The sequence below is a fragment of the Strix uralensis genome, chromosome 5, assembly GCF_047716275.1.
Source record: "Strix uralensis isolate ZFMK-TIS-50842 chromosome 5, bStrUra1, whole genome shotgun sequence".
Taxonomy (NCBI): Eukaryota; Metazoa; Chordata; class Aves; order Strigiformes; family Strigidae; genus Strix; species Strix uralensis.
Window position 1 is genome coordinate 40,365,861 of NC_133976.1, and position 27,868 is coordinate 40,393,728.

The 27,868-nt window shown below is 37.4% G+C and overlaps 1 protein-coding gene across 6 annotated transcripts; it reads left to right on the top strand.

Annotated features, from left to right (window-relative positions):
• Positions 1-27,868, top strand: CPSF6 (cleavage and polyadenylation specific factor 6). Of its 6 annotated transcripts, none has more exons than XM_074870546.1 (12): positions 1-144; positions 8,458-8,667; positions 10,591-10,694; positions 11,425-11,570; positions 12,288-12,461; positions 13,554-14,058; positions 15,290-15,382; positions 16,368-16,483; positions 16,817-16,970; positions 17,924-18,118; positions 18,261-18,278; positions 25,610-27,868. In XM_074870546.1, exons 1-10 carry the CDS (start codon positions 85-87, stop codon positions 18,111-18,113), a joined length of 1,752 nt encoding a protein of 583 aa, XP_074726647.1. In that variant the 5' UTR covers positions 1-84; the 3' UTR covers positions 18,114-18,118; positions 18,261-18,278; positions 25,610-27,868. The 6 variants fall into 6 exon arrangements, with proteins under 6 accessions (XP_074726647.1, XP_074726649.1, XP_074726645.1 ...); XM_074870548.1 differs by having other exon boundaries at positions 17,927-18,118; XM_074870544.1 differs by lacking the exon at positions 18,261-18,278.

A 27,868-nucleotide genomic window follows, 5' to 3' on the forward strand; every position in this document is an offset into this window, starting at 1 on the left:
CGCTCCCTCCCCCTTCCCGGCGGCGGCGGAGGCTCCGGAGCCGGGCGCGGCTGGCGGCGGCCCGAGGCGCGGTCGGGCGGGATCATGGCGGACGGCGTGGACCACATCGACATCTACGCCGATGTGGGCGAGGAATTCAACCAGGTACGCGCGGCCGGCGGGCACGGCGCGGCCCCTCCTCTCCTTTCCTTTCCTTTCCCTTCCCTTCTCTCGCCCGCCTTCGCTGCCGCGCCGCCTGCAGGGCCTTCAGCGCGGCGGCCGGGCCGCGCCGCTGCCGCCGCCATTGTTCGGCCGGCTCCGCCGCCGGGCTTTCCCGCCGGCGAGTGCGCGGTTCTGCGCGGGTACGGAGCGGGGGCAGGCCGCGCCTCCGGCTCGGCTCGGCTCGGCGCGGCCCGGCCCCTCCCGCGGGGGCTCTCGGGGCCCGGCCCGGTGAGGCGCGCCGTGCCGCCCGGCCGCGGTTACTGAGGGGAGGCTGCTGGCGGGCAGGGCGCGAGGGAGGCCGCGGTGCGCCGGGGGCGAGCGCCTGCCCCCCCCCCCCCAAGTCCCCGCGCAAGGAGAGGCCCCAGATCCCTCTCCCGCCCCGGGCCGGAGGCGACCGAGGAGGATGGGACCCTCCCGGATGCGGTGGGGAGAGCAGCTCCTTCCCGCCGGCGGAGGGGAAATACTGCCATTGTTCGCAGATGAGTGAAAAAGCCGCCGAGCGGTAGCAGTTTCTCGGCCGCTCTTTGCGGGGGAGGCAGAACTAGAACAGCTTTATTCTGCAGCACTAGAGAAACTGTCTTCCTTTTTAATTATTCGTTATTCTTTCCTAATCGTTAAAAAAGTCACGCAGCCTTTTAGAGGAGGAGCTCTATTTTGGTGAGGAACGGTGGATGAAATAAACAGAACTTCCCTGGGTTACAAGTAGTTCACTTTTCTAGTTCTTTTTTTACCCCCTCATCTTTCCCAAAAAGCCGTGTGCCTACTTTCCTACCGAAATCTGATGTTCATAGCAGTTTTGTGTGTCATCTGTCCTGTTTGTGACTCCTGCACTTCTCCAGTTTGTATTGCCCCAGATTGCATTGTTCCTGCTCTAGAATGTAAATAACCGAGAACAACTTCACTTTCACACATTTACTGGGTTTACTGAGTAGTGCCCAAGTGTATGCCTGCCTGCCCTACAGAGAACTGTGATACAGGTAATAGGTTATGGAAGTCACAATTAATTTGGATAGCAATTTATAACTAGCTCAGGAAACTTTAATTCTTCAGATATTTATTGATAAAGTAATTCAGAAATTAGTAATCTCATAAAGGTATACTGTAAAAGAATGCCATACCAGAGAGCAGGTGATGGAGAGGACTGATTTGCTTAGTTTCTCTACATGTGAAGGTTCCTCCCTTACAGTTGAAGACCCATTATATGAATTCAAATGGGGGTGAACCCTAGGAGAAATACCATTGAGCATAAGAGTGCATCTCTTCAGTTTCTTGAATAACTTGGTTTTGTTTTAATCAGTTCCAGGTAAAAGTGATAACAAATCAATTTTTTTAGAAAAAAACAATTTGAGTCCAGTGGTGTTTGTGTAAATTCATATGTGCAGATGCCCTCAGAGTAGAAAAGTTCTGTGCTGTAAGTATAGTGCAGACAGGTACTGCCAGAACAAAAGTGACGGGTGCTGTGTTGTGCTCACACAGTCCTGGTCTACTGAGGTTGTGGTTAATATTGATATTCCCTATAGCCATGATGCAAGGGAGGATGAAGATACAGATGAAGAGAGTCTTGTGATAATGTGGTTTAGCTTATTCCAGCAGTCAGGAGACCCTTCTCCTCTTTTCACTGTATTCACCCCAGTTGCTCTCCTGCTGGGGCTGTGTTTCTGCAGTTTGCTGCTTCAGTTTGTGAACCTTGCAAAATATAGGGCAGAAAAGTGAGAAGAGGCTAGGTGCTCCTTTTTCTTCAGCTTGGCTTTGGGTGTTGTGTTTTTTTTTCCCCCAGATTTTACTGGTTCTTTTCCAAGTTTCATTTTTGTGACTTTCATGTCTCAGGACCTGCTTAGTTGAACTATATTACTTTAAAATAGAAAGTTTTACTGGGCAAGATCGACACCACTTCCCTGTTTCTTTCTGTCAAGAATGAAAGAAGGCTAATTGTTAGTAATGTCTACAATATTACTTACTCCCTCTAGTTCTGACATCGTTGTGAGGGGTCCTCTATAAGCTTCTATTCATGAACTACTGTTTCTGATTTGAAGCTGACATCTTAAATTGTTAAGACGGGACATGATTCTGCATATCTGTGGATGGCTGAAAATGACAGTTGAGAATATGCTGTATGGAGAAAGTGATTTGCATTGTTAATTTGTTTATGTAGCTGACACTTTACGGAACACCATATTTGTAAGAAGAAATTCCTTTATGGGTAAAGCAATAAGCTATTGTTCTTTGATTGTGCTGTGCTACGTTAATTTCACTTACCAGTATTTGTTTGAGTTCAACTATAGGAACCCTTTCCACTAGTCTTGCCGGTAGTAGGGACTGAAAAATATACTGTGTAGTTTTGTCGTTCTTGTGGGTACAATATAACTGTATTTATAACCAACCTGGGACAAAACTTGTTTGCATCTGTAGTAAACGGGTTAGGGTTTGTGGCTGGATGAGCTTCTCTTGGTTGTTTTGTCTTGTTCTGGGCCTCAAGGTACTCATCCTTGAGGCTCTTCTGGGATTTTTTTTAATGCCCTTTTCCAGGAGAAGGCGGGGAGGGATGTTCTGCTTGATTAGCACTAAATGAACCACAGATTGTAAGGGTGAAATAAAGACCACAGAGCCCGGGTTGACAAGCTGGCTAAGATGGATGACAACTGAGATCTCTTGGGTTGTGTTTAGTGTTGGTTGCAATGAGCTGACTAACTTCACTTGAAGTCAGATCTTTTTAGTGAAACTGCATCTTTCCTATTCCATCTGGAGCTCATCAAAACTGTCTGTCAGTGTTGCCTCTTTCATTAACTTACTGTTCATCATAATCGTATTCTTTGTCCTTGGGCTTACAGCTTTACTCAATTTGGCTCCCACCAGTTGTATTTTTTTAAGTTGTGCTTGCTTTTTTTTGGCCTTTTTTGTAGGGGGTGAACTTGGTTGAGTCACTTTCCGTTTTGTTCTTCTAAGCTGGCTTCCTCATCCAGCAGTCTTTCATACTTATTTAAAGTCTTGTTTTGAGACAAGAGTCTCATAAATTTAATACTTCCTGCATACATTGCTTTTGACCTGTAAGAAGTAGGTATTGCATGGCGTATTTTACTTTGACCATCTCCCTACATCTGTTACGCATCTTGCTCTTCAAGAAAGAGATCTGTGCTGCACACAAGAACTGCATTATCTGCATACAAATGGCTGAGGCTGGCATTCTTTTAGTGACAGAAGACTGCAGTAAGATTAGAGGCACTTTAGCAAATATTAGGGTGTGTTTTTGTACACAAAAACCTGGAGTATTAGTGCATGATACTGAGATAATGAGGAGCCTATGCATGAGGCCAGCTTGGATCTGACTCAAGGTTGCCTGCAACTTTGACCAGCAGACTGGGTTACTTCCCTGCAGTCATGAAGATCTATGTGACCATGCATTGTCAAGTTCTCTGATGCTCTGATCAGCTCTTCCCAGTTTGTTTTCACATACACACATGCACATAATTAAGCATTAAAAAACTGCTTTTATTATACGTACTGTACATATGTATACATATAAAAATCCTTCTGACCAAGCAGAGGATGCAAAACAATTTAAGGATCTCTTATTTTAATGCTGTGGGAAAAGTGCTTGCTTTGTTTATACTGTAATGAGTATACTTTGTATAGTTGTATTGTGGATATGTCTAAACATGCCTGTAGTGTTCTAGTTTGATATTTAAATGCTAACAAATTAGAAGTGAAAGAGTTTTGACTTTGTGTTTTGTAACTGGATAATAAAAGTGATTTAGATAGAGTAAGCAGCTAAGCGGCTAATTATCTGGAAACCTCTGTGGCTACAGATTCCTAGGAACGTGTTAGTTACTCTCTTGACTTCTTGTCTATAACACAAGAGAGAAAAATAGTTTTTTGTGTAGTAAATAATAAAAGCTAGCCTTTAATGGCCACATAAAACAGGTTATTAAAAACAGCCTTTATATCAGGAGGACAGTTGTCTCATTATGGGAGGGAATGGACAGATCGTGGTATAATAACTTTCTACTCAGAAGGGCAGAGCTGTCCTGGTCGTGAAAAACATAAGCTGGCAGACCTGCATTTATTACAAAATGTATGCGCAATACCTTATTGCATATGTATTTCATCAGTTCTGTTGATCTATTGAAAGGGGCCTGGGGAAGATACAATCTTCGTACATTTGTAAATATCAAACTATAAAGAAGACTTGAGACTATTTCATGTGGTGCCTTATCTTTGTTCTAATGCAAGCAGCAATACTACCTTCATTTAATTTATACTTTTGACTACTTGTGAATTTTTAGTTACTCTATTTGACAAGGGATCAGATTGCTTAAATTTTAGTGTGTGCCAGTTGTAGAGCTGAGAGTGTTTGGGCTTGTAGAGTAAACATGCATCTCAGTCTAACAAACTTGTCCACCTTGGTGGATGTTACTGCCACAGGCAGTGTGCTATTTTAGAAACATCAAAGGCCAGCTGTTTTGTTAAGGTTCCTGTCTGTGTTCAGGCAGCTAATCAAAACCAAGAAGACTTTTGCTTATGTCTTTAACTTGTCATTCTTCAGGACCTGCAAACTTTTTCAGGTGAGGATGCTAATGTGTATTCAGAGTTCTTGACCACATATACTGTAAGTTGAATGAAAAAGTGAGAAGGGAGAAGTTGGATAATTTGCTTTTTCTTAATTTAGTGTTTTTCAGAAACTAGCAAACTTTTTAAATGAAATTTTATTTATATCACCGATTTCTTTTTTAATGTCTTTTTGGAGGTGTAATTTAGTGTTTAACTCTTAAAATGAACAGAGTTGAGCAGAAGAAGCAAGTCTCAGGTGCAGGTACAGTTTAAAGAAATTTTATTTAAAAAAAAAAAAGTCATTTCCAAAGCAGCACTTGTAAAGGGGATAATGACCAGTTCTCTGCAACTCAGAGGTACAGCTGCTAAGTTCCAAAAAGAAATAACACTTCTAATTTGTCCCTTCTGGACATGACCATGATGTTTATGGCTTTCATATTTGAATGTTGCAAACCACTGCAAGCAGTAATTAAAATACAAAGTACTGGGGAAGGGCTGAGTAACTGGAAGTGTAACAGCTCGTTTGGCATTAATCTTTGAGAGCATATGTCTTCATACCCATTTTATTCACCCAGTCCCATTTCATAGCACAGAATGTGGAATTTCAGTCCTAATTTTCCAGAGCAAATGATACAGTATTTCAGACTGTGGTCTAGTTAAAACACAGGCTTTGGAAATGTATTACTACTCAGGAGTCAGTTGTAGAGGGGGCCAGAATAACAGTGCTGTCTTTGTTTCTTAGCATGTTTGTCTGTAAGATTGTGAATGACTCTAATTGAGCAGAAATAATTTCTCTTCGTGCTTGATGGTCTTCTCTTAACTGAGGAAATTGGAAGAGGTCAAAAAATATTCCTAGTACAGGCAGAGCATTTGTTGAAATAGCTAAGACTAGAGAAGTAAAACTTCCTATATTCTTTTTCTTGCTGTTCTGCATCTAGGAAGTAAGGGCGTGTTTAGGTAAGTTTCCATGGTACACCTATGAAGGAGGAAGGGTTGTTGGATCTTGTGCAACAGCCATCGAGACACCTCTCTTCCATCTACACTTGTAGTTGCTGACTCAGATCATTCTTGGTCATCTAACCACACACCTTGCTGACAGACTGGTAACTGAATGAATTCTGTGCTGGCTGCAGAATCAGCACAATGTAAGAAGAGACTATGGTGAACAACATCAGGTTTTCTGTTGTGTCTTTACTGATTTAAATTAAGGCACCAATGCTATCGGGCACTTTGGGTCCCCCCAAAATTGCATGCAGGCTGTGCTGCCCTGATAATTCTCTCTGTCCTTTGATGGTGATCTGAAAGCCTGTGTGATAGAAACTTGATCTGTTTCAGAGGAGTTTCTTGCCACTAGGGAAGTGCAGTGGAGCTGTGGACTGCTGCCTACTCTGGTATTTTGGCAATGCTGACCTCATCCTTCTCTGAGAGATAAGTTGTTGGTGTACACCTGCTGTAAGACTGGTGACTGCCTGTTTGGATCTGTCTACCAAGACTGAATTCTACTTCCTGAAGTCATCATCCATACACACAGATGACTAGAATTACTGCATATTTAGCAGAGGATTTCCTTAATTGCCTTGTGACATCATCCTTAATCTTGCTGTAAGATGTCATGTTTAGGCCTGTCCCAGGCAGTTCTTTGAACCTACTTTCATTAGTTACGATGACAGGAGGAATCAAACTGAGGCAGAGAACTGGACAGACTAGGTGAAAATATGAAATCTTCACTTAATTTAATGATGATAAGAAATTTTCTGTTGAAGTTTAGCGTGTATTGGGACAGTGCACTTTACTGAGGATCAAGTCTACTTGATTGACAATGCCAAAACTTAGTTTATTTGTTTTGTGTTTTTTTTTTTTTTATTTTAGTGATACCATCACTGTATGAATAGCAGTTGATAATGAATGTTTTCGTATTTTCAAGGCAGCGGAGCATCTGATGATGGTTGTGGATATATTGGGTTGTCTATCAAGATTCCGAGCTTTGCAGCCTCTTTTCTGTGGAATCCAACTTGATTCCCTCTAGTCACTGTATCTGGTACCTTGAACTATTCTATGTAGAATGTCTGTGTGGGTTTCTACATACAGATTCACAAGAGAGTAGACACTGAAATATATAAAAATCTGGTGAGGTTGTTTCTGTTCTGGATCAGGGTGGAAGAGTCCAGGAACACTCTGTAGGCTTTTGAAGTCCAGCTTTAGCATGTGGCAAAGCAACCTGTGAAAGTCAGTATAGAAGCTGAAGGTGAACATTAAGCACTGCTTGGCTCTCCTAAACTTTTTGTCAGACCACTGTTATTCACTGAGAAGATACTGCTTTCCTGTCAGACATTTAGATGGTACCTCTCTCACACAGATTGGGCTGTTTGATTGTAAGTGATTGCTAGGATAGTAAAAAAGGACAGCAACATCCCGTTGTAGAGTTGATCACCATTGAATATAAGTGGTGGTATATAAGATGAAAAATAGCAACTATCAGAAGTAGTATTTTTTTTTAAATAGTTCCTTAACACAAATATATAACACCCAGCTTCATTCATATTTGGAATTAAGCAATATCACTGATTAAGTGATCCCACTGTGTTTTAAAAAAAGACTTACATGTGGTTTTGTGAAGGAGATTATTATAATTAACAGCATGTTTTACCCTTCTTTTAATTGTTTGTCTTTGGAGACAGTACAGCTGTCTATAATAAAAAGTAATATGGCTTGGTAGTAGCACATCGGCAGATTGAGGCAGTCGGTGCTCAGGCCCCTCTGGCTACCTAACACACTGTTTGCATGGTCTACTTCAGACTAAATTTAGTCTGGCCTTTTGGACCAAATATTCCTACCACATTTACGATTCAAAGCTGTCTGAAGGACCACTAATTGATCTTGACCCATGTGTTCCCGTTTAGTTGGTAGGATACAGTTGTTGAGCACATGAAGCAGAGTTTCTGGAAAGAAACTCTCGTTTCCATTCCCTCTGAAAGGAATCTAGTTTACTTGGCCAGAACTGTGCTGTAACCTGTACCAACCCACGGGAGAAGGGAGTGATTCACTCCAAAACCCCATGATGCTTTTCTGAACCAAAATGTTCCAGAGGCAGCCTTGATGCTGTAGAATAGTCCCTCTGTAGCCCATGAATAAATAAATGTTTAATGAATACAAACCCTTGGGTTTATTAAATTTAATGAAACAAAACAGAATTCTGTCCGTCTGGCCCCTCTGTGAATGAGAAGCTAAAAATCAAATTAGGAATGCAGTAGAAATCTGAACGGTAGAATGCTGCATTTCTCAACAGGGCTCTTGAAGCTTGGTCTGTTCACTCTACCAAATGTTTTGATGGAAAAAAGATTTGCTTGAGAATTAATGTTAGAGTCTCATTTTGCACGTTGCTAATGTCTCTAATTCTGAGAGTAGGGCTTGTGGGATTTTTGGATTTCTGTTAATATTACAAGGGCAAAAGCATTGCAAAACAGTGGCCAGAGGTATTTTTTATGGATTTTATTTTTCCTTGACAGCTTAGAATATAATAGGAGTCATAAGCATTTTATATACTTTAATGTGGATGAAACTGCGAGTTGGCTTTTCAGCAGGGATGTTGTGTAGGTGTTGGATCAGACTTACTGTGTCTGTGGAACGTGGCAGCTAGCCCAGCGTTTTGTTTCAAGTAAGTTTTAAGAATGTTTAATGTTAAATATAACCAAGGTGTCTTTTGTATTTTAGGAAGCTGAATATGGTGGACATGATCAGATTGATTTATATGATGATGTAATTTCTCCATCTGCGAATAATGGAGATGCCCCAGAAGATCGTGATTACATGGATTCTCTCCCACCGTCTGTTGGGGATGATGTAGGTAAAGGAGCTGCACCAAATGTTGTCTATACGTATACTGGAAAAAGAATTGCCTTGTACATTGGAAATCTTACTTGGGTAAGTATCCTAATACTGTTTTGGTGTAGCCAGGAATTTTAGAATTAACACAGTTCTTTGTAAATATTTTTGGCTTTAAAATTGTTTTATATGACATATTAAGAGTACAGCTGAGCAAGTGGTTTTTTGTTAATGTTTTTCTCTTACCTGAAATATAGTAAGCCTGTCTGGAGCTGTCTTGATGTCTGAAAAATCAAGCAAATCTTCAGTAAATACGAACTTTAAAGTTTCCTCTTGTGTTTTAAGTGTTATGAAGGGATATTTGTGCTGTCGTCTTCTTAAGGTTTATAGAGAACTGAATGAAAGAGGAGAACAAGTTTAAACTATCAAATACTTTATACCTGCAGATACTTTTAAGGCTCCTGAATGAACATTTTTTTAGTAAACCCTTGCTGAAGTTTTTAATTTAAAAAGAAACTGAAAAGTTCTCTGGGATTTTTTTGAAATTACTTTTTTACCTTTTTCCAGGGGCCTACTTCCACTTCCCTTTTTCCAGGGCAGTGACTTGCAACAAAACTGTTTTCATGTATTTGCCTTGAGGCTTATTTCTGCCATCGTAGGAGTAACAGGTTTGGGATAACTCACTGAACTGCAGTTGCCCTTAAGACAATTACTTTTGTTAGAATTAAAGCATTTTAATGTTGATTGCAGTTAAGCAAACAAAGTGCACGAGCTGGTCAGTAACTAAATTAGTTATCTAGAATTTATATCTGTTTACCTGAAATAAAATTCTTCCAAGTCCATGCATGGAAAGTTCTCATTCAAGGTTTTTTCCCCCATCTGATGAATTTCTTACTAGTGCTAAACTTGGAAAAGAATGCTTAATGGGTGCTTAGGTGTTTTTTCATTACTTATTACAGTATCCTAATTTCAGGAGCTAGTAGGTAAGTAAAGGAGCACTTGACTTAACAGTTGTACCATTATAAAATACATGAATGGAATCAGTAGAATGCACATCAATTAGCTGAACTCATTGAAGTCAAATGTCACAATTTCTAAAGCAGGTGGCCCAATGTGCAGTGATCTGTACCTATTCCTCATTATTTGGCTTCATAAATGAAGCCAATCCACAAAAAGTGCATTTGTTTACTTTAGCATTGCTATTGTGTTTGTTTTCTTTGGATTTACCTCTCAGGAAAGTAATTTGTTGAATTTTTAAAAGAAGCCTTGATTTGAGAGAGATCAAATAAGTAGTTCAGAATCTTGAAAGCCTGCTTTGCACTTCCCCTATGAAATTTAAAGAGGTGATGGAGTTACAGAAGTGAGAGACCCATAAGCATTGGTGTATTTTTGCATCTTCAGACATGAGTGAAATTGTTAAACATTACATAGTAATTAATAGGAAGTTACAGCAAGTCAGTTTGGTTAAGCGGAAGCAGTTGTTTCTAACCATAGTTTCTGTACTAGTTTCCCTTCTTTTGTCTGTAAATACTGCGATTTTTGTACAAATAATGCGTAGCTGATTAAACTCTCATTAGTCAAAGCTCTCAAAGAGTTGATATGACTTTTAAAATTAACTTTTGTGTGGAAATAATAGAATCAGTGGGAGAAAAAAAATCTGGTGTGGAAAAAGTAACAGTTACTGAAATAGTTGAAGCCTTGTGCTCAGAAACAAAAGTTACTCAAATACAAATTTTTTTGTAATACTGTGTGGAGGAATTGATGCAGTGTAGCATATGGGGAAGTGTGTACATTTTGAAAATTAATTTTCTGAGAATTGTGAAATATAAATGACTGCGCTTCAAAGGTCAGAAAATATTGACAGCCTGAATAAAGTATTCATCGTGACCAATTTCACACCAAAAAAAAAAGAAAAAAAACACAAAAAACCAACCAAACCAAAAACCCCATGGAAAACTTAGTTGCCCTTTTCATGGTGTTTTAGATAAGCTTTCATAGTTTAATATTAAAAATATTTTTCAGTGGACAACAGATGAAGACTTAACTGAAGCAGTTCATTCACTGGGGGTAAATGATATTTTGGAGATAAAATTTTTTGAAAACCGTGCTAATGGCCAGTCTAAAGGGTAAGAACTTGTCATTTGTGTTTTCTGTTAATGGACTGAGGTTTGGGAGGGTGGGAGTGGAGAAAGAGTTCTCAGTTTTCATAACTGTCAGTATGTGAACTGATAATCTTTGTTTATTGATATTCAGCGATGATTTGGTATATAATTTCATCCTAATGACTTCAGGCATAATTTTTTATGGTGGTATTGTGTGTGTCATTATTTTTCAAGTTAAATGTTGTTGGTTATTTTCATTAAGACTATTCCTAGATTTCAGTTAGTGTGGTGGTGGTATTTGTTGTTCCTCATAGTGTAAATACTGTTCCCCCAACGTCTTATTAAATCTTTCTTTACATGCTTTATTTTCCATTAACTGTTGAACATGAGCGCTTGAGCCCATTTTTCACTGGCAACCTGATCTTCCTTGCATGAATGTGCCTTTCTCTCTCCTTAGTAGTAATGAGAACACACTGAATGGTTAGTAACAACTTGATCATAAGCGTTAATGTGTAGTGTATTGATGCTCTACCAAAAAGCTGCCTTTGCTGTGATATATTTTGATGCATTTTGTACTGGCACTTATGTCCTAGAATGAGTTATCTGTTCTGAAAACTGGACTAAGACCTGTGAGACAGTTTCTGTGTTTGGTTTTTAAGTATTCTTTTGCTTGCTGTGTTACCTTTTTGAAGAGGTGTCAGGATATCCAGGAAATGGAAAAACTGTAGTGTAACTTTTTTCTTATTTCTTTCAGATTTGCCCTTGTGGGTGTGGGATCAGAAGCATCCTCCAAAAAGTTGATGGATTTATTGCCTAAAAGAGAATTGCATGGGCAAAATCCTGTTGTGACTCCATGTAATAAACAATTTCTGAGTCAGTTTGAAATGCAGTCAAGGAAAAGTAAGACTTTCTCATGTACTGTCTTGGAAAAATAGAAGCTTATTCCAAAAGTAGTACTGCAGCTTTTCTCTCCACGTCTGATAATTTCTACACGGTTTAAAATAGCTATAAAGTACTTCTAGGAAGGTGAATGAAGTTGCAGCTTTGTTTAAAGATGGTCCTCTTAAAAATTTTTAAAAATCACTTAATACACTGAAGGTCTGTTGTTTTGGCAAGAGAAAGCACTCACTGAGAGAAGGTTGTAGCTTTGTGAAACTGTTGTCTTACAGTTGGAGAAGCTTCCTCATTTTCTTGTGGATTTAATTTTTTTAAAAAAAGCACAACAGCATTTAGAAATTGAACACTTATAGAGAAATTGGACTAAATTCTGATGTCTGGATAAGTTGTACTTATGATAAAACGGGGAAGGGAGATTCTGTGTGGTGCTTTCTTCCAGTACCTTGTCTTGTGCTTCGCAGTCCTAATGTGAAAATGTGTTTCTTTGTGGCCTTGGGCTGCATTGAAGGAGGTCTCCCAAGATCCTATTCCGTTAGTATGAGGATACTGGAACACTGCCATATTTTAGTAAAGCACTTTTTCTTCCCCAAATAGCTTTTGGGTTTGGGTACTGAGGAACAAATTGGTGCTCATAAGGTCATGCTTTAGTGCTGCATCAAGAGTTGAAAAGCTTTAACCTATTTTGATTTATGTAATTACGCTTTTGCTTTTCCATTGCAGCCACACAGTCTGGCCAGATGTCTGGGGAAGGTAAAGCTGGTCCCCCAGGAGGAAGCTCACGAGCAGCGTTTCCACCTAGTAACAGAGGGCGAGGTCGTTTTCCAGGTGCCATTCCAGGTGGAGACAGGTTCCCTGGACCAGCAGGGCCAGGAGGGCCACCACCACCTTTCCCAGGTAAAATAATTCATACATGGAATTTCAGTTTAATTTGTGTTTTCTTGTATTAATGCAGCATACTTATTGGGGAATTACAAAGATCAAGGCAATTCAATAACATGCTGTAAACAGTGTTCACAGCTGGATTATAGGATTCAACAATATTTTCTTGATATATATAATCAGGGAGTTGTACTTCCTAAATTTCATAGCAATATAATAATATTTTTTTAGAGACATTCTTTGTGTCAATGTACATATATTTGAAGTATGAAAAAATTAAGATAGATCATGTTAGTTGGTAGACTTGTCTTTAGTGCAGTGTAGTTCAGATTTTCTGACTTGCTGTATGGGGTGAGAATGCCTGTGTTGCAGAGCATAAAGTAACTGTTTCTTACTGCATTACAAGTTTGCACATCATCAGAAATTCAGTTTTAATTCATGCTCACTGACAGATCAGTTAGTTGGCACTTAGAATACCACAAATTTGAGGAGGAGGTGTTCATGTTTAGTCAGGTATCTGATACGAAAGAAATCTTTGTTAAACAGTCAGGCTTGCGTTGCAGTAAAGTTCTCATTTCAGCTTAAGTATTTTAATAAATGTAATTCGCTAGTAGATTATCTACTAACAGTCAAAGGGGCATGGTCAAATTAAAAAAAAAAAAACAACACACTAACGAGGACCTGAAAGTAGGTTTGGATACTGCATTTACCTTCTCCAATAAAACTTTTCCTGTATTTTTAATAGATAATATATCTTATGCCCCATATGAAAGACTAGCTGCAGGTGCAAGCAGGATGCAATGTTTTCTAGATTTTTGTAAGCTTTTGGGTGTTTTGGTAACAACAGCAGGTGATTAAGTGATTGGGGGGTGGTTTGTCAGTTTTCAAGTTAATGTTATTCTCTATGTATTGATAGTCAAGCAACTGTTAAAAATTTTCCAAGCCATTGGACCCGAAGTGGGACCATGCATGTCTTGTGTAAGCTGCAAATTGTTCAGTGAGAATTGTTTTTGTTGTTTTTAAGAATATTAAAAAAGGCAAAAATTCAAATTATTTTGCTAAGTCTTTTATTTCTTTATATTTATTAACTTTATTTTTTTATTTTAGCTGGACAGACTCCCCCACGTCCACCTTTAGGTCCTCCTGGCCCACCAGGCCCACCAGGCCCTCCACCTCCTGGTCAGGTCCTTCCACCTCCATTAGCTGGACCTCCTAATCGTGGTGACCGTCCACCACCACCAGTTCTGTTCCCAGGACAGCCTTTTGGTCAGCCTCCACTTGGGCCTCTTCCTCCAGGCCCTCCACCACCAGTTCCAGGCTATGGGCCACCACCAGGTCCACCACCACCTCAGCAGGGTCCACCTCCACCTCCGGGTCCATTTCCCCCTCGTCCACCTGGCCCTCTTGGGCCACCCCTGACTCTTGCTCCTCCTCCACATCTCCCTGGGCCACCTCCAGGTGCTCCACCACCTGCACCACATGTGAATCCAGCTTTCTTCCCCCCACCTGCCAATAGTGGCATACCTACTTCAGACAGCCGTGGCCCACCTCCAACAGACCCATATGGCCGACCTCCACCATATGACAGAGGTGACTATGGGCCACCTGGAAGGTGAGTGCTTTTTCATGTAATGTGCTTGGTAGCAGATTTTACTCCTCTTGTAGGAAGCATCTGATTCTCCTTTTTAATGCAAATGTTAGAAATAATGAAAAATAGGGGTGGAAGGGATCCCAACAGTCTTCTGATTTGCCCCTTTTCACTTCTCTCAGTGAAATACTCTCAAAGATGTTTGTAGCAGTAAGAAAATCTTGAAATGCAACACCAGTAATCTCCCTTTTCCTTTTCAGCTCTGAACTGTTTGTCTTCACTGTTTGTATTTGGCAGTGTCATCATTCCATGTGTTCTACATGCAAACTTATATATCACTGCTTATGCAGCAGCTTCTGATTGTGCTTCTGTCTTAACTTGAAATTTTGACTAGTACCTTTATCATTGTGCTTTGCAAGCTGTCTTTTTAGAATGCTGTGGAGTTCTCCTTTTTGAGTATGTGTGTGTGTTGAGTACAGTGCCATACCAAGCTCATACCATTTTCATCTTCAGGCAGCTCTGCTTGTCCCTTTTTTCTTCAGGATTCAATTCAAAGTTAGTCTTTGTCTTAAAAGCCAGGTGTGCATTTACTGCAAGACTTTGCAAAATCTGCCTTTCCTGTCAAGATGATTCTGCTCATTTGGTGTAATCTTGCTGTGTTTTGTAGCAGTGGCTTTTCCTATGGTTAATCCTATCTGGAACAGAGTTTTTGAGTCTCTCTGACTTGACTTTTCCAAGTCCTTCACGTCTTGTTTGAAACATCTTTTTCATCTGTGCTTTCAAGCATCTCTTTGTCTTGCTGCTGTTTCTTGATTTTCACCATATTTTTTGTATTCGTCACAGAAAATATTGGGATAAATTGTAAGAAAGACACTTTTTACATAGCTACATTTGGATTTTTCAGTTGTTATTTTACTGCTAGTATGAAAGACACTTTTGCTGAAAATGTTTTCTGCAAAGACGCTTTGATTCTTTTATCACAAATTTTTAAAAAAACCCCACGCATCTGTACATACTGTGTTCATACAGAAACTATATAAATTCAAGCATTTGGCTTAATTGCCTGAAATATATAAAATGATAAGGTGTTTGTGGTTTTTTGATGGACAAAATCGAGGTTGTCTGCAGTTCATAGAATGTCTGGGGAGGGAAGGAGTGGGAATAGGACAGTATAGCTTACTGTCCAGTATTTTCATTAATAATGTTAAAACTATCATCCATAACTATTTAAATTGTCATTAATTATATATCATAGGCGTTTCACTGGAAATAACATGTCCATAAGAGAAAAATTACATATTCCATTCTATGGGAGGCACACGAAAAATAATACTCAAAACTCAGGGAGGTATGAATTTTTAGACATTTCCTCTTATGCTAAACTGGCTATAGGATCTTGTTCCACTTCTTGCAATTAAGAGGATAGCATTGCTTATTATTCTGCATTTTCTTTCTACCAGAACAACTAACACTGTTCTAGAAATATCAAGCAGTGGGCCAGTTTAAGTCTCAACATTTGTGTCTAACACATTTCTCCAAATTTTCTATATGATACAGAGACTGGCTAATAGGACACTGCAAAACTTCTGGGAAAATTTTTGTGTAGGTTAACATCTCTTACTTTTGAAACTCTGTATAGGTAGCTAATAATTCAAGTAAAAAAGGTGTAATGAGTACAAGGATTCTGCTTTATTGCTTCCTCCTTACCATGACTGGTTTGGAGATCAAATTGGAGCAACTTGAACTTGACCAGAAATAAAAAAACAAAATTAGCTGTAAAATGTTGAAGTATCATTCAGAAAATTGAGTGTCTTAAAGATGATAGAGTATATTTACTTTTCATACGTTACAGCATTCTGGTCTTGGTTAAGATCTGGGAAACAGGATCATATAGTTCTAATTCCAGTATTGTTATAAAAATGATCTCTAATTTTGCTCAAAGTTGCATTGTCTATGTACATGTATTTCCACATCCATTCAATTGGGATATCTACTTACATACCTTCGAGGACTTTACAAAAATTATAAATATTTGTAAAGCACAATATTAAGTGCTGTGAATCTTCCAAAATAGATGGGATGAACAAGAATAAGACTATTTATACAGCAATGTCTTAATTGGTTTTTACCTTTTTTCTTTTTTTTTTTTTCCTTTAGCTTTCAGGATTTTATACTGTAACATGGTCCTTAACAAAAACAAAAACCAAACCCAGATCCTGCTTTCTTTTCTGTTTGTCACTTTGCTTAAAGTTGCAAACTTGGATTGTTAAAACTGCAATGATATCTTCTGAAGCTTTTCTTAACCTTTTAAATACTAGTTTTATTGCTTGCAGAGAAATGGATGCTGCAAGGACACCTCTAAGTGAAGCAGAATTTGAAGAAATCATGAATAGAAATAGGGCGATCTCAAGCAGTGCCATTTCAAGAGCTGTATCAGATGCCAGTGCTGGTTAGTAAAATTCGATTCATGTGCTTGCTATTCTACTCAACTGAAAAGAGTTTATATTTTTTTCTATGGGGAAACTGGCAGTCCCAAAGCCACATTTTCCTAATAGGAGGCTGAATTTAGGTACCAACCTATGACTGATTTTGTACTGTGCCCTAAGTAGTTTCTGAGAATGCCTTCTGAGTACTGATCTGGACAGTATTTTAATATTTGGTTCTACTGTAAATGTTCTGAATGGCTGTTGAAGTGAAGGTAACTCAACATGGTAATACTATTACAGATAAAAATCTTTTTAATTTGCATAGTTTTCTGATCATGATCTTATATTCTTTTCAGGGGACTATGGAAGTGCTATAGAGACCTTGGTAACAGCAATTTCCTTAATTAAACAGTCCAAAGTGTCTGCAGATGATCGCTGTAAAGTACTTATTAGCTCTCTTCAGGACTGCCTTCACGGAATTGAGTCCAAATCTTATGGTTCTGGATCCAGGTAAAACTTTCCTGTTCCATCTGCCCTTACTTACAAAAGGGAAGGTGTAGTGCAGGACTAGTTCACAGAGAAGAAACTATGTCCTCTAAGAAGCTTAGTGATTTGAGTTGCACAAGAAAGGCATGAAAAAACCAAATAGGGGTTTCCTGAACTTAGCTGCCTTTTAATTAACCCTCTTTTCAAAATTGATCTGACTAGCTTAAATTTAACTCTTAGTTTTATTTAGGATCCTTTCCTATGTGGTACTCTTGCAATGTGTAAACTTCAAAATAGAATTATCCTTTATCAATTAAGTGCATAATTTTTATTAGAATTTGCTATTGAAAATTAAGATTGAAGGTATTTGCCAATTTTCATTTTGCTTAAAAGTAATTTTCTTCACACTTGTCACAGTAAGAAATATGCTTGAGTTGGGGGGAAAAAAAGTTGGTCAAAATGGTTTTGCCTGCTGTCCTTTGTATTACAATCTTAAAATCGGGAGTAGGTAGATTTTGAAACTCATGCACTCTTCTACTAGTACAAATCAGAGATTGGTATTTCTTTCAAAACTTTCAGTGTCAGGACAAATGCTGAGCCTCTAGTCCATTTGTATACAGTAGAAGTAGTGTAGTCAGTGTGCAGATTAGCAGCCATGTTGTATAAATTGTTTGAGGTATGGTGCATTCTCCCAGCTGATTTCAGCCATCTCATCCTCCATTCTGAGCATGTACTTTCTGACTTTTCCTTGATAGATTAGAAAGTGGATGCACCTTACTACCAGTAATTGAGTTCTTAGCTGGTATAAAAGGTGGTGGCTCTCTTCCGTGTTATATACAGAAACATATCTGCGTCACAGCAAACAAATACTTCTCTCATCCTTTTTGGATCAAATTCATACTCATAAACAGAATACAAAATTGGCATGTGCATGGCATGTATTTTGAAGAAAAATTTAATGAAGTAATTTCTTTTAGAAGACGTGAGCGATCCAGAGAGAGGGACCACAGTAGGTCACGAGAAAAAAGTAGGCGCCACAAGTCACGTAGTAGAGATCGTCACGATGACTATTATCGGGAAAGAAGCCGTGAAAGAGAGAGGCATCGGGATCGTGACAGAGATCGCGACAGAGAACGAGACAGAGAGAGAGAATATCGTCATCGTTAAAGAAGGTGAGCATTTCTTTCATGTTCTTGAACTTTACTGTTTACTGACTTACTAAAAGTAACTACTCTAGGTTTGGGATTGTTTACACCATTAATGTCTGCATTTAAATGGTCCTGAAGTATGTACTGAATCATTTTCTTCTTGCAGCATCTGACATGACCGTAGGTAAGTAATGACAGGTAACTGGTCTTGGGAGGGAGGGAGTATTTGTGTGATTATCTTCTGCAGTTTGCACGCTGCCTTTTTAATTTTAGGTGGTATTAATGTTTGCAGTTTTTACAAAATGCAATTAAACCAATTCTTAAAAAAGCAGTAAGCCAGAATAAGTCTGCTCTCCTTGTAACCTTAGAAGATAACATGAAATTCATGGTTGTATTTTAAAATACTAACTTTTTATTTTAAAATCTACTTGTGTAAGGACTGCAGCATTTAGCCCTTCATATGTCACGTGTGGCTTATTTCAGGTTAGGGAACACATGTATACAGTCGCTGTCCTTGCACAAGTATGGCAGTGTGTTGTTTGGGTGTTTTGTTTCTTTTTTCCAGTGAGTTTTACTCAAATTCAGGAGTTATAGCCAGACTTTGCTCTTTATTTTATGAAATGTGACCTGTCAGTGTCTTCTGCCTTCTAGCTAAATTCAGGTATTACCTTCTTATAGTTGTTCCCCATCACCTTGATTTTTCATTTCCTCCCCCCTCAGATAGTAAAGTCATTTTCTAAAGACTAGTAAACAAAAGTCTAACACAAGGATTGTTTCTCTTCTGGTTGTTCACAAACTAATGTGTTCTTTTATTTCATATCTCAGTAGTCTCTCATGCATCAATTGTCTAGATAGCTACTACAAGACTAGCGTGCTAAATAATGCTTTTTTCAGTATACTGGTGAGAGCTTTAAAATACGTAGAAATGTTCCTCACATTACACAGTGTACCATTTTGAGGATTGGGAATTCAAGCTACCCATGTAATACCTTATCTCTGACAGTTGGAAAAAATCTTACCTTTTAGTTTCCTCTGCAGTGGTCTTTTCCCTTTTTAGAACAACTTCCCATTACATCTACACTAAAATTAAAGCTTGCAGACTTGCCTGTCTGCCCAACTTTCATCTCCTACATCTACCCTCCAGATTTAGTTTCCAGAATTGCATGTAGTATTTATTCATGGAAGTACATTAACAGAAGTTAAATAGACCAAAAATTTTTAGAAATCATTAAATGTGGTATACTCCTAAGTGAAAATATAATTCTGTATTGGTTAAATGTCAGGTTTTTCAGTCAGGCTTTTGTGTTCACTGACTTGGAGAGAGAACAAATTCTGCTACTAAATGCTATAGTCTAGTAAGTATTAAATGGGTTGTCTTGGGTTCATATACTAGCAGGGGACACACAGAGCAGTAACTGACCTAGAGAAGGGGAGTCAAAGGCTTAAATAGGAAGGTGAAACTTGACAGCTGAAATAAGTTGGCAGTATATATCTGTTAATGCCACTTCTTGTCATAAAAAAAGGACTGGTAGAAATATTTCTGGAATTGCATAAAAACAGCAACTGTGGTTCTTAATTGTAAAACATCAGAACATAAAAGTACAGATTTAAAAAAAAATATGTAGTTTCTTTTGTTGAACTGGTTTTTTACCTTTTATGATAAATGAGTATTTGTGATATTTGCAAATAGTTGTTATTAAGAGGAAGTGAACATTGAGCTGAGTGATGGATGCATTTCTAGAGTGTTTTCCTTCTGGTGGAGATGAGCAAGCCATACTAAAACCTGTTAATAACCTGGAAATTAAAGTTTATTTTTTCTTACCCTTGGCATACTTTATTAATCTAGTTTTAATTTTTGTGTATTTAGTGTTGTGCATGTAGATACAGAGTTTCTGTGCCATGTACAGATTCCCTACCTTGTCACCCCAAGAAAACATACCAAATAGCATTAGGTTGCACTTTATAACTTCCAAAGCACAATTTTAAAATGAGACTGTGGTTTCAGTCTCAGTTCAGGTGGGATTTACATGTGCAACATCCTTCAACTTTGTGTGCTGGCACTTCTATTTTCTTTCAGAGGGGTTGCGTAGGTAAGATTCCCTTGTGCAAAGAAGAAAGTAGGTCCTAAGAACTTGATTTAAAGGGCAAATTTAGTATTCTGCACGTATATGCAAGCATTTGGTATTTTTTTTAAAGTTAAGTTGTAAACATTTTGTCTTGTTGCTGTCTTAATGAAGAAGGGCTTTATTGTAGTTTTGTTTTTATATACTTATACACACACATATATAAAAGAAATACAGTTACCTCCTGGTTTGTATGTTTCATTTTCACTAAGATGTATGTTGCCATACATTTTTTGTTTTGTTCTTTACATTGATTAATATTCATAAACGGATTTAACAGTCTCAGTCACTTATTAAATACCAGCAGTGCTGAAAAGAGCTACTCCCCATATTACTGTGTTTTGCCAGATAACATGAAGTTTCCTCTGTGCCTGCACCCTATGAATGGCACCTATACTTATTGTGTACCTGTAGTCATAACTGTGATACTGTACTGGCTTTTTTTAAAGTGTTACACATCTAGTTTAGAAGAGTTTAAAGGTCCATTGTGAACATTTTTGTATACAGTGAAATTCAGTTTGTACTGTATTACATTTATAGAGATGGCTTAAATTGGAATAACTTACTAAATGTGTTCATAATTATAAAACTCTATTAAAAAGCTTAGATGTACCATAGCAGGTATTTACACTTCTGTTTGTACACTTCATTATTTAAAATTAAATTCTTGCAAGATCTTTGTGTCTTCAGTTGTGTAAGGCTTCATGTACATTGATAATCCATTTCACAGAATTACTATAAACTGAATATTTCCTTGAAACATCTTGCCTTTGTAGAAAGCCTATTAGATATAAAAGAGAACAATGGATTTAAGACAAATGTCTAACCTGTATTACTCGAGAAAACTTAAGAATCCAGTAGAATGATGTTTAGAAGGATTAACAGCAAAATCAATGTGTACAAACAGAACAGTAATGTAACTTCATCAGCATGAGTCCTGACATTTTTAGACAGATTTTTTTAGTTTAACTGATACTCAATGATGTATTTCTAGCTGATACATTGTCCCAATCTTAATCTGTCTGAATTTCTATAACTGCTGAATGTTAAATTTTTCATTTTATGTTTTTGTTATTGGGTTGATTGAATATTTCCTATTTAAACTGGATTTGGTCTAATTGCAAAGACAAAACCACAACATTGTAACAGTTGATATGTATGTAGACTTTGTACTCCATATTTCATGTTTTTTCTCGATTTTTCTGCTCTCAAACCACTGTAAGCAAAGTAATTTAAAGTCTGAGGCTTATGCTTCTTCAAAAACTGCTTTCAGCTCTCTGAAATAGTTTCAGCTTTGGAGTGATCCAAGAACTAACATGGTTAGAATTTTTTTGGTGTCAGGAAGGAAAATTAGTACTGATAGTTTAAGTAATTCATTATATTTTTGCTCGTATAAGTAGGAATTGTCCTGTAACAGTATATTAACAACCACTTAAACATCAAGTGAAATATGAAATTAGCCTTTTAAGAAACCTTGTGAATCAATAGGAACATGCCTATTTTGGTAAGTTATTTTAGTAATAAGCTTCTAGGTAATAATGAAATTCTAAGTGATTGTGTGGTAGCATTGTTCAAAACCTGGGTATGTGTACCTGTCTAGGATTATTTTAGACCTTCTTAGTATTAAGGTATTACAAGTGTTATTTACCTAATCTCTCTTTTTAAAAATGTGTGTTTTTGAGGAAGCACATATGTGGGGCTGGCACTATTCTACTGCATCTAGCGTTCATCAGAGAAAGAATGCTTTGTGTATCTGATTCAGTATTTGAAATCCACCATGAACTGAGAGTCGAGCACTGCCACTGTTCTTATGTGCTGGTTAAAGTTTATTTTATGGCTACTCTGGTGCTTTACAGAAACATATAGTTTGTTTTTTAATGTCCAGTGATTTCTCTCATTTTTGAATCATCTTACTACCTTCAAGAAAAATAAACTGAAAACCGTGTGCTATTGTTCATTTTCAAATGCATAAATGCATAACTTTTATTAACTTTTTCCATGAACACAATGCTGTAATTTTGTTGTCTTCTGAGGTGTCTTTAGACACACTTATGTTTTTGTGTTCCCCACATCCTCTGCTTTTTTCTTTGGTGTTTGAAGTCAGTAGTTCTGACAAATTTGAGCTATGTGAACATTCCCCAAGAAACTTTAAGGCTTTATAGCATTTGAAACATAAAGTTACTTGCAAGTGAAAATGTTGATTTGAAGCAGTGTTCTTCAAAGAATGAACAAATTTAGTTTTTTCCTTTTGCTCATTGTGGTTTGAGAACTAAGATTTCTTTTTACAAAAAAAAAAAAGATATCTTCATTTTTATGTTTTCCTGTGGCAGCCTGATCTACCTTTTTGTGTCTTCCTCATATATTAATGTGAAAGATACTTGCCAGTAGTTCACATCTCTTTAGTTTGTAAATTAGAGATTGAGTTTTCTGAACACACCTCTGTTCATCGGTTATTTTTGGTGAATAGACAGGCTGAGATAGTAGAAGAAAGACCTATGATGAATGAAACTAGTTTGGGAGCATTCTTTCACCATGTAAATTTATTTATAAAATCAGGGAATTGTTCTGGTGTTGATCTTAAATTATACACTAAGATTAAACAAAGATACCAGGTAAGTACTCTAATGGGGTGAGTGGGGGTGGGGAATATGCAACAAGTGGAAGAAGGTGCTAGTGGTGGTAAAATAGTCTGTACACGTATGATGAAGAGAATCACGTATGTATCTCAGCTTACATGCAGAAAGACATAGAGTCAAGCCTGAAATTCCTTCTTTCTCACTGTGTTATAGATAAAGCATCACAGTATTTGGAGGTTTGATGTTCTGCAATGTAGGTTAAGTTAAAACAAATTTTGGCTTTCAAGCTGATACTTTCTGTGGGATTTTTGCTTTGTATATTTTTTTCCTTTATGTACAGAATACAATAAAGGGGAATTACATGAAGTAATTCTTAGGAGCTATTAGGATATAATGACAAATGTGTATCATGCATTTTACTGAAATGTGAACATGGGAGATTGAAATCCAATCTCTGAAATTATCAGAAATTACTATAACAAAACATGTCGTGTTTGCACATACAGCTTTAAAGTACTGTAGGATTTTCACACTTCTAAAAGCTCTTTAAAGCTTTTTATATGCTTATTTGGATAATTGGAATTAAAGGGAAGAATCAGAGTTGCTACTGCAAGATGCTTTATATAAGAAATCTGTTGGGTTTTGTTGTAAGTCTGTCTTTGTGGAAAAAAAAATGCTCAAGTTGCATCTTGCATAAATACGAAAATGTTTGATCACTTAAGTTCTGGGATGTCATTTGTGAAATGGTCTGGCATAAACCCCTAACTTTTAAACCGCAAAATAACTATTTAATAGAGAACTCTGAAATTTGGGTTTTATTCATAGAAGTGCTGAGAAACTGATTGCTGTATGGTGTTTAATTGTACAAACCTAACACATGCTTGGGACGGATAGCTTATATGAGCTTGAGGCAGATGGAAAACAGCATTGCCAAGTACTGACTAGAGATTTAATCTTTTTTCTCTTTAAAGTTGTTTCTTACTTCAATATTCTACTTCCTTGTAGAATACTGAAAAGGGCTGAGCATTGAAGGTATAATCCATACAGATTTATTTCTTCCTTTTGGAACCACAAAGGCTTCCAATTTTGCCAAGATGTAGTGGCAGAATACTTGGAACCAAAATGTACACTGCTTTGGATTTTAGTTGGTTGTGTTTTTTAAGATGAAGGTTCAGTGTGATGATGACCATCTTGAGAGGTCTATAATGAAAAGTATTAATCATAAATCCAGTTTATCATGCATTCTTTAAAGTTCCCGTAGTTCCATAAGTACCCTTACAAATTTAGCAAATTATTTCCAGGAACTGAAGCTTTCCTATGCTAGTATTATAAATCATATATATGGTGCTTTGGATCTGTTAATTGTTGCCATAGAAGTGATAAAGATCCATAATTCTTGCCATAGCAATTGTATGATGAGAGCAGCAAATTCTGACACGCAGTCTCACAGCTGTCATATACTTTCTCCACTAAACTGAGATTCTCCCCTGTCTGTTTGTGCTAATTTAGCTCGCAACTCTGAATACATCTTGTGGAGACAGCACTTTGTCACTTTGCTACTAATTAATTTTAAAAGTACATAATACCTATGGAAATATTGGTCCCTGGGGAAGGAACTTGCCCAAAAGTAGTTACTGGTTGATACATTCATGACTTGGGAACAAAGTCTGTGAATAAGAAAAGAAATTCCAGTCACTGCTTTGGGTTTGGATTAGTTTATGTGCATACTGTAGTGTATAGAGCCTACTTGGTTACACTTTTTTTAAATTAATAGTCACTTTGAAGAAAGGAAGAAGAAATGTGTCAATTGTTCATGCAAATATTGAGTACTTTGTTTTCCCAACTGCCTTGAAATTATACTAGTAGACAAATATTTGACAGCTGTGTACTGGTGCATGTTCATGAAATTGCTCCTCTAAATGTCTTGGTTTTCAAATGAACAATTTAATGTGTTGGTTTTTTTGAACAGTTTGATTTAAACTATTTTGAAATTATTGAATGTTGGAATTGTGAATTATTAATGAAGATAGCTAATTGTTTTGTAATGGAATTCAACTGAAATCCAGTGTATGGAATTATACCATCCCAAGTATTTTGTGAACTCTTACAATAATTGACTCTGGTGTGGTTCCTTAATTTGCCAAAATAGATGAGAGTAGGAAGTAGGGCTTGGGGTTTTTTCTAGGGCAAGTAGTCAAGGAAACCTGCAAATCTATATTGTATTATTTGAAAAGTGGGTTCTTATGATTAAACTGCGAGCGTGTATCTTTAGATGTGAAACCCATCCTGCTTGCCACTAGTCTGAAAATTTTGAAGTCCTGGTATCTGATGTTGTGCACTTTTAAATATTACTGAGCTGTGAGCCATCCACTTCATTATACAATCAGTGCATTGCTTAAATGTCAAACCAGCTTAAAACTTCTGTAAGTGGGCAGGTAAAAATGTAAAAATCTAGCTGTGGCAAAATTACGTGCTTGTTCATTTACTCTTGCAGAGTGCATACTTCAGGAAATGTTCTATATAACTGTTTCCATCAGTCACAGGAACAGTAGCTATTTCTTCCTTTATCATTCAATACTTCAGCTGTGAAATTTATATTCTTTCAACTTTGTACAACAAGATTAATTTTATTTTTAACTATTGTATTAGAAAACATTTTCGTGCACAAACAAGTAGCTACTGCTTCTGGGTATTTTGTGATAGCTTACATTATGGTGAAGTAGATGCACGACTTGTGTATGTATAGATAAGCCAACAATTTTCTGTGTATTATGGGGACTAGCAAAATCTACATCACAAATTTTGACACATTACAGCTGAAGGAAGAGGAACAGCGTGCAAGACAAGATACATTCTTCAAGGAAAGATGCTTGTCCAGCAGTTTGCTTCATGTGATTGAACTGAGCCTGTAAGGATTCATGGATAAAATGAACAGGAATAGATCTGAATAAAGCAAATCTGCATACATGGTAACCAGTAGCTCTTTTACTTTTTTATGTTGCTTAACTGTTTTATTTGAGGGAAACCTGTGTGATTTAAACCTTATAGCTTTTGCAACTTTATTACTGGTTATATACATTTGGCAATTATAATGTGCAAGCAATTGGAAAAAGTCAAGTAAATGCTTGTTTTTATAGTAGTTTGTTCATGTTAAACTGTTCATATGATAATGTCTGTACACAGCACCACTGATTACAGTAGATGTAGTGTTGTAATAAACTGTTTAATGGGGCTGATGTGTAAAGCTGTTCAAGTTATTTGATGTTTACACCTCAGGGAAAGTCTTGTGTTCAGCAATATTTAAAGATAATGTTACAATGAAAACATTGATGCTGTCTTTAAAAACATCGCAATAGTTCTTGCATATGCCTCAACCTAATCTTGCATTCAGTGAGTTAAACATACTAATGTTGCTCTTTCACATTCAATTTTGATATGAAAATAGGTGGTTACATAAAACCTTTAATGCTATTTTGCTTTCTAGCAGTGTTTATCTAGGTGGCTTGTGAATTTGCTAATTGATATATAAAACTGTAAAAACTGCAGCTCTTTGTGGTCTGTTGTTTTGAGGAGAGGTGGTCCCAGGCCTCTGGTTTTTTAGCACACTGAAAATTTTCTTGTACAGCCTTGATCCTGGTTGACACTACAGTTAATGTAAACTTAAATTGTTCATATGAATTTAAACTATCCATAATAAGGGGTGGAAAGGTTAGGTTTTAAAAACAAAACAAAACCCTGCAGTTGTTTACAGTTTTATAGTAATAGTGCTTGTGTGTGTTCCCTCTCCCACCCCCAAGACCGTAGCAGTCTGTACATAGTTGTATATTAGAAATGTGCCAGAAGAAACCAGATGTTTCCATTTCTCAGACTTTATGGGTTCAGTATTTTTTTAATATTTCGGGGTTTATTCACACGTGCATATAAAAGAGAAGGTACACTTTTATGTCCTTGTCAGTGATGGGCAATATTTAAATGTCTTAGGAAAAAGTGGCGCTAATGAAATCTGTCAGATGAGGTTTTGTAAATTTACCTAAAAACAAATTATTGGAGCTCACAGTGAAAGCTGACCTGAAATTTAAGAATTTGTTCTAAATTTCATTATGTGAAATGTAAATGAATAGAAAGTTCATATAAGCTGCAAAAACTTAGTTTCTGGCAGCCTTGCACAAAGGCTCACTTTTAGTCTATTGTAAATTGTTACGTGACAGATTTATTCTTGGAGTTTCCACTTACTCAAATAGTTGCACTTAATGTTTTAAGTTAAGTTTCAAGACCTCAGATGGCTTTAAGAGGCAACTCTTAAACAACTCTCAATTTCTTTTTTTTACCAATTTTGAAGATTTTTACAGCCGACCTAAAATGTTACCGTGTTCAGGAAAGCACTTAAATCCATTTGGTTTTCCAGAGCATTTAAAGCATGTGCTTACATTCCATTGATTTCAAGGAATGTAAATATATGCTTTAAGTACCTTATTTGCATACATGAGTGATTTTTTTTTTTTTATGCTTTACTGAGTTGGGACCAGTAGCCTGTGCAAAACTGTGAAAGTTTTGTATAAGTCTGAAATGCTCTAATATTTTTGTCGCCTACCACTCAGCCAGGTTTCCTGCAGCCAGGTTGATGCTGTTGGGCTTGGCTACATACATCTTCAGACTCCCCCCCCCCCCCCCCCCCCTTTTTTTTTTCCTTAAATTGTGTACCTCAGTTCTTCATGCATGGGATCACTGGTGTTTATTGAACTATTTGCTACTGAGAAGATATTTGACATGTTTGTTTAATCCTGTTTGAAAATGAAAACTGCCTTTTAAAATTTTGTAAAACTGAAAGTTGTATCAAACAAGTCATGCCTCATTTCCTGCTTTTTTGTGAATAGGTGTTGGTTACAAACAGTACTGTTGTAATTTTTGTCTTAAAACCATTGTTCACTGCTGTGTGTAATAAGTTTAAGGAAGAAATAACCTGCCTGTAGCTGTTACATGGGGAATAGCTAATGCTGGAGAGGCAGCAGGTAAGTAATGTTCCATTGCATAGATATATTAAATCTTAAAATAAAAAAGTAAATTTACAAGCGTTA

Bases quoted from the DNA above. Each gene is read 5' to 3' on its own strand.
- CPSF6 (XM_074870546.1), top strand. From the start codon at position 85: ATGGCGGACGGCGTGGACCACATCGACATCTACGCCGATGTGGGCGAG. The intron at 15,383-16,367 runs GTATGAATTTTT...TATTGCTTGCAG, and splicing joins AATACTCAAAACTCAGGGAG to AGAAATGGATGCTGCAAGGA. The intron at 16,971-17,923 runs GTAAAACTTTCC...AATTTCTTTTAG, and splicing joins TCTTATGGTTCTGGATCCAG to AAGACGTGAGCGATCCAGAG.